This window comes from Thamnophis sirtalis, unplaced genomic scaffold (genome assembly GCF_051295495.1).
Source record: "Thamnophis sirtalis isolate CommonGarterSnake01/CBP01778 unplaced genomic scaffold, rThaSir2_p1.2 scaffold_8, whole genome shotgun sequence".
Lineage (NCBI taxonomy): Eukaryota > Metazoa > Chordata > Lepidosauria > Squamata > Natricidae > Thamnophis > Thamnophis sirtalis.
This window is the reverse complement of record NW_028261388.1, coordinates 1,343,194-1,350,179: the sequence shown is the minus strand read 5'-3', so window position 1 is coordinate 1,350,179 and position 6,986 is coordinate 1,343,194. Positions and strand designations below refer to the sequence as shown.

The window sequence follows — 6,986 nt, the reverse complement described above, 5'->3', positions numbered from 1 at the left end:
CAATTATTTCTTCTCAACACGGGTCAAAGAGTGTCTGTCTTAACAAACCGGAGGCCCATCATTTGTACAGCTGTTTATCTGACTCTTCCAAGTACTCCAGTTCCATTTTGAACGTTCCCTTCAAGATGGACCTCAAGCTTTCAAGATGGACCTCAAGCTTTCAAGGTGCACCTCAAGCTTTCAAGATGGACCTCAAGCTTTCAAGATGGACCTCAAGCTTTCAAGGTGCACCTCAAGCTTTCAAGATGGACCTCAAGCTTTCAAGATGGACCTCAAGCTTTCAAGATGGACCTCAAGATTTCAAGATGGACCTCAAGCTTTCAAGGTGCACCTCAAGCTTTCAAGATGGACCTCAAGCTTTCAAGGTGCACCTCAAGATTTCAAGGTGCACCTCAAGATTTCAAGATGGACCTCAAGCTTTCAAGATGGACTTCAAGCTTTCAAGATGGACCTCAAGCTTTCAAGGTGCACCTCAAGATTTCAAGGTGCACCTCAAGATTTCAAGATGGACCTCAAGCTTTCAAGATGGACCTCAAGCTTTCAAGATGGATCTCAAGCTTTCAAGATGGATCTCAAGCTTTCAAGATGGACCTCAAGCTTTCAAGGTGCACCTCAAGCTTTCAAGATGGACCTCAAGCTTTCAAGGTGCACCTCAAGCTTTCAAGATGGACCTCAAGCTTTCAAGATGGACCTCAAGCTTTCAAGGTGCACCTCAAGATTTCAAGGTGCACCTCAAGCTTTCAAGATGGACCTCAAGCTTTCAAGGTGCACCTCAAGATTTCAAGGTGCACCTCAAGCTTTCAAGATGGACCTCAAGCTTTCAAGGTGCACCTCAAGATTTCAAGGTGCACCTCAAGATTTCAAGATGCACCTCAAGCTTTCAAGGTGCACCTCAAGCTCAAACTTTCAAGATGGACCTCAAGATTTCACGATGCACCTCAAGTTTTCAAGATGGACCTCAAGCTCTTTCAAGAGGCACCTCAAGCTTTCAAGGTGCACCTCAAGCTCAAACTTTCAAGATGGACCTCAAGATTTCACGATGCACCTCAAGTTTTCAAGATGGACCTCAAGCTCTTTCAAGAGGCACCTCAAGATTTAACGACGCACCTCGAGGTTTCAAGATGCACCTCAACATTTCAAGATGCATTTCAAGGTTTCAAATTTGTGAAGCTTTCCTACTGGGGGACCTCAACGAAAGCCTTCAAGTCTAAGGGATCCTGGAAACAGCGCTGGTGTCTCCTCCACAGGCGGTAGTACCAAGGGGCGTCACCGCTCCATCAGCTGCAGCTCCTTTCAGCAAAAGTTCTCTAGAAGGCCGCGTCCTACTTGAAGGTCTTCTACAACAGTTAGGTGAGGGCACGCAATATTGCCTGGAATCTCTCTTATTGGTGGGATGGAGGGGAGTCGTTCTTCTCTTGAAGGTCCCGGAGGGAGGACACATCCAGCTTTCTCCTGGCCTTGATCGCAGGAAGACTTCGGATCTTCTGGATGGACTTGACACTGGTTTTGGGAACCTGGTCCTTGCCGATTGCCCTGGATTCGTTGATCTTGTTACAAACGGCCACCGTGCATTTATAGTCCTTCTGAAATTCCTTCAGGAGTTCCAAAGCTTCCCCGATATTCCCGCCAATTCTCCTTTCTCCTCCGCAAGACGCACACTGAAGGGGCAGGGAAGCAAACCATCATCAGCCACCTTTTAACCCAGTTAGGTTTTTGCAAAACTACCCCCGCATTTCCCAAAGCATGCACCGTGGGTGATGCGGCTATCGAAAAAAGCCAGTTTTTGTTGATTATTAGCCCATTGGCCAGGGGTGAAATGCGACCGGTTTGGCCCGGTTCACCCAAAACGGTAGTAAAAAATGCTTTAAAAAGGAAAAAATTAAAAATAAATAAAAGTTCCAACGATCAGCTGTGCTGCGCGATGGTAGGAACCTTTTTTAAAAAAACTTTCCTTTAGCATTTGGGGGTCTGTTTTTGCTCCAAGGAGGCTTCCACAAGGCCTGCTAGGCCAAAAATGGGGGAAGGGGGTGAGGGTGCTAAGGAAGGAAGGAAGGAGGGAGGAAAAAGAAAGTGATGGGAGGAAAAAAAGGGAAGGGAGAAGGAAGGAAGGATAACAGCATTACAGAGTAACAAAGTTGGAAGGGACCTTGGAGGTCTTCTAGTCCAGCCCCCTGCTCAAGCAGGAGACCCTGTACCATTCCAGAGAAATGGCTGTCCAGTCTCTTCTTTAAAGCCTCCAGGATGGAGAAGGAAGAAAAGGAGAAGAGGATGAGGAAGGGAAGGAAGGATAACAGCATTACAGAGTAACAAAGTTGGAAGGGATCTTGGAGGTCTTCTAGTCCAGCCCCCTGCTCAAGCAGGAGACCCTGTACCATTCCAGAGAAATGGCTGTCCAGTCTCTTCTTCAAAGCCTCCAGGAATGGAGAAGGAAGGAAGGAGAGGAGGGAGAGAAGGAAAGAAGGAAGAAAAGGAGAAGGAAGGAGAAGAGGAAGAAAAGAAGGGAAGGAAGGAAGGATAACAGAGTAACAAAGTTGGAAGGGACCTTGGAGGTCTTCTAGTCCAGCCCCCTACTCAAGCAGGGCAACCTTCCCTATTTCAGCCTGTCCAGTCTCCTCTTCAAAGCCTCCCCTGATGAAGCCCTTACAGCCTCTGGTGGCAACTGGTTCCACTGGTGAATTGTTCTCCCTGTCAGGAAATGTCTCCTTATTTTTAAACTGGTTTTCTCCGTGATGAGTTTCCACCCGTGGCTGCTTCTCCTACCCTCAGGAGCCTTTGGAGAATAGCTGGAAACCCCCTCCCCCTCTTCTTTGGGACAGCCCTTCCAATATTGGAAGACGCCGTCCTGTCTCCCTTGGTTCCTTCTCTCTGTTAGATGAGACAATCCAGGTCCCTGCAGCTGTTCGTGACCCGCTTTGGCCTCCAGGCCTCTGATTCTCTAGGACTGTTTCTCAACCTTGGCAACTTGAAGATGTCCGGACTTCAACTCCCAGAATTCCCCAGCAGTGGTTAGGACAGTGTTTCTCAACCTTGGCAACTTGAAGATGTCCGGACTTCAACTCCCAGAATTCCCCAGCAGTGGTTAGGACAGTGTTTCTCAACCTTGGCAACTTGAAGATGTCCGGACTTCAACTCCCAGAATTCCCCAGCAGTGGTTAGGACAGTGTTTCTCAACCTTGGCAACTTGAAGATGTCCGGACTTCAACTCCCAGAATTCCCCAGCAGTGGTTAGGACAGTGTTTCTCAACCTTGGCAACTTGAAGATGTCCGGACTTCAACTCCCAGAATTCCCCAGCCAGCGAATGCTGGCTGGGGAATTCTGGGAGTTGAAGTCCGGACATCTTCAAGTTGTCAAGGTTGAGAAACACTGCTCTAGGACAGCCCTTGCCCTCCCCTCAAAGAGACCTCCCACCTTCCAGGTCCCCCCGCCAAACCCCTTGAATGGACCACCAGCCTTGGGGTCCTTCTCAGGTGCTCGGGGGCTGCATCCCCAGCACTTGAGCCCTCACCTAGAGGGACGTGGGCAATGTTTTTGGGCTCCCTCAGCTCCAGCAGGAGTTCTTCCAGCCGTTCCATTCTGGTCTTCTGAGGTTTCGGAGCTGGGATCCTCAAGACCTGTGAGAAGATACGAAGGAGGGTTGCGGGAGTTGGGTCGTTGTCTAGTTTAATGAAAAGAAGGGGTGACAGGGTGGCAGCATTCCAGTATTTAAGGGGCTGCCCCAAAGAAGAGGGAAGAAAAGATAAGGAAGAGAGGAGGAGAGAAGGAAAGAGAGGGAAGGAAGAAAGGGGGAAAGGAGTGGAGGAAGGGAAGGCATAGAAAGAGAAGGAGAGAGGCAGGAAGTGTTGACTTCAGGAAGGGTTCAGAAGAGAGGAGGAGAGGAGGAAGAAAGGGAAGGAGGGAAGGAATAGAAAGAGGAGAGAGGGTAGGAGAGGAAGAGAGGAGCAGGGGAGAGGCAAAGGAAGAAGGAAAAGGAAGGGAAGGAAAGAAGGAGGGAAGGGATAGAAAGAAGGAGAGAGGGAGGAAATGTTCACTTCAGGAAGGGTTCAGAAGAGAGGAGGAGAGGCGGAAGAAAGGGAAGGAGGGAAGGAATAGAAAGAAGGAGAGGAGGGAAGGGGGAAGGAGGGAAGGCATAGAAAAATAGAGAGAGAGGGAGGAAGGGTTCACTTCAGGAAGGGGTTCAGAAGAGAGGAGGAAGAAAGGGGGAAGGAGGGAAGGCATAGAAAGAGAAGGAGAGAGGCAGGAAGTGTTGACTTCAGGAAGGGTTCAGAAGAGAGGAGGAGAGGAGGAAGAAAGGGGGAAGGAGGGAAGGCATAGAAAGAAAGAGTGAGGCAGGAAGTGTTGACTTCAGGAAGGGTTCAGAAGAGGAGAGGAGGAAGAAAGGGGGAAGGAGGGAAGGCATAGAAAGAAGGAGAGAGGTAGGAAGGGTTCAGAGGAGAGGAGGAAGAAAGGGGGAAGGAGGGAAGGCATAGAAAGAAGGAGAGAGGGAGGAAGTGTTGACTTCAGGAAGGGTTCAGAAGAGAAGAGAGGAGGAAGAAAGGGGGAAGGAGGGAAGGCATAGAAAGAAGGAGAGAGGCAGGAAGGGTTCAGAGGAGAGGAGGAAGAAAGGGGGAAGGAGGGAAGGCATAGAAAGAAGGAGAGAGGGAGGAAGTGTTGACTTCAGGAAGGGTTCAGAAGAGAAGAGAGGAGGAAGAAAGGGAAGGAGGGAAGGAATAGAAAGAAGGAGAGAGGGTAGGAGAGGAAGAGAGGAGCAGGGGAGAGACAAAGGAAGAAGGAAAAGGAAGGGAGAGGAGGAAGGAAAGAAGGATTGGATTTATTACATTTATATGGATTTATTACATTTATATGCCGCCCTTTTCCCCGAAGGGGACTCAGGAGAGAAGGAAAGAAGGAGGGAAGGGATAGAAAGAGAAGGAGAGAGGGAGGAAGTGTTCAGAGGAGAGGAGAAAGAAAGGGGGAAGGAGGGAAGAGATAGAGGAGGAGAGAGGGTAGGAGAGGAAGAGAGGACAGGGGAGAGAAGGGAAAGGAGAGGAAGGAGGGAAGGGATAGAAAGAGAAGGAGAGAGGGTAGGAGAGGAAGAGAGGAGCAGGGGAGAGGCAAAGGAAGAAGGAAAAGGAAGGGAGAGGAGGAAGGAAAGAAGGAGAGAAGGGAGGGAGGGTGAAAAGGAAAAAATTAATAATGGGGATAATACAAAATAGGCATATGGGATATTAAGCGAAGAAACCCAGATTGTGTATTTTAACCCTTTATATGGAAAAAACAAATACGCAAAAGTGATCAAGATAAACAAGAACTATGTGAACGGATACCTGGAACTATATATAAGAGAATAAAAACAAAAACTTAGCAGCATCCCAGGATTTGAGGGGCTGCCCCAAAGAAGAGGAGGGGGTCCACCTATTCTCCAAAGCCCCCGAGGGCAGGAGAAGAAGAAGCAATGGGTGGAAACTAATCAAGGACAGAAGCAACCTCGAATTAAGGAGAAACTTCCTGACAGTGAGGACCATTAACCAGTGGAACGACTGGCCACCAGAACTTGTGGCTGCTCCAACACCGGAGGTTTTCAACAAGAGATTGGTCCGAAATGGTGTAGGGTCTCCTTAATGGGTCCGCTTAACGACTGTAGGTTTACTTAATGGCCGTAGTGATGTCCTGCTTAACAACCGGCACGGCTGGCGACCATTTCACCGAGAGGAGACGGGAGCCAAGGAAAGTGGGCTGGATCCAGCATGGGGATCGTCCCAGCCAACCCCTCCCGCACCCCCAAAGATCTCCCTCTGGGTCTCCTGACCTTCTTTTTGGCGGAGACGTAAGGCTTCTGGTAGGAATCCAGCCTGGCTTTGGCGTCGCGGTAGACCAGGGGGTAGCGAAGGGCCTTCTCCAAGGCTTGGACGTTGTGTTGAATTCCTGGTCCGAGGCAGAAACGGAGGAAACGTTGAATGGAAAGGGGGAAAAAACAACAACGGATTTCTCCCTTATCATCTAGGAGGGGAATCATCCGTTCTATTCTAGCCCTGATGATGTCACCTAGTGGGGTGATGAAACGTCTCCCGAAGAAAACCCCAGGCTCAGAGCGCATCAAGGAACCTCCAGTCCTCCTCTTCCTCTTCCTCCTCCCTGCAAACTCTCCACCCTTCTAGCACTGATGATGTTCCCTAGTTGGGCCGTGAAACGTCTCCAAGAAAACCACCAGGCTCAGAGAGCACCAGGGACCCCACAGTCCTCCTCCTCCTCCACAAACCCTATCCACTTCTAGCACTGATGATGTTACCTAGGGTGATGAAACGTCTCCCAAAGAAAACCCCAGGCTCAGAGCGCATCAAAGAACCTCCAGTCCTCCTCTTTCTCTTCCTCCTCCCTGCAAACCCCCTTCCCTTCTAGCACTGATGATGTTCCCTAGTTGGGCCATGAAACGTCTCCAAGAAAATCACCCAGCTCAGAGAGCACCAAGGTGCCCACAGTCTTCCTCCTCCTCCTCCTCCTCCTCCTCCTCCTCCTCCTCCTCCCTCCTCCTCCTCCTTCATTCTAGCACTGATGATGTTCCCTAGTTGGGCATGAAACGTCTCCAAGAAAACCACCAGGCTCAGAGAGCACCAGGGACCCCACAGTCCTCCTCCTCCTCCACAAACCCTATCCACTTCTAGCACTGATGATGTTACCTAGTGGGGTGATGAAACGTCTCCAAGAAAACCACCGGGCTCAGAGCGCATCAAGGAACCTCCAGTCCTTCTCTTTCTCTCTGCAAGCCCCCCCTAACTTCTAGCACTGATGATGTTCCCTAGTTGGGTCATGAAATGTCTGCAAGAAAACAGCCCCATAGTCCTCCTCTTTCTGCTTCTCCTCTTTCTCCTCCTCTTCCTCCTCCTGACTGCCCCCCCCATAGCAACTGAAGATGTTAGCTAGTAGGGTGATGAAACATCTGGAAGAAAACCACCAACTTCAGAGAGCACCAAGGACCCTAATAGTTTCTTCTCCTCCTCCTCCTCCCCCC

The 6,986-nt window shown here is 49.9% G+C and overlaps 1 protein-coding gene across 1 annotated transcript in view; it reads right to left on the bottom strand.

The window, feature by feature from the left end:
* Positions 1–604: 604 nt before the first annotated feature.
* The window catches only part of XRRA1 (X-ray radiation resistance associated 1), a 38,633-nt gene continuing 32,251 nt past the window's right edge, over positions 605–6,986 (bottom strand). The window contains 4 exon segments of the mRNA XM_087720939.1: positions 605–1,613; positions 1,615–1,658; positions 3,507–3,612; positions 5,787–5,902. Coding sequence (XP_087577065.1) covers positions 1,383–1,613; positions 1,615–1,658; positions 3,507–3,612; positions 5,787–5,902 — 497 coding nt within the window. The 3' untranslated portion in view covers positions 605–1,382.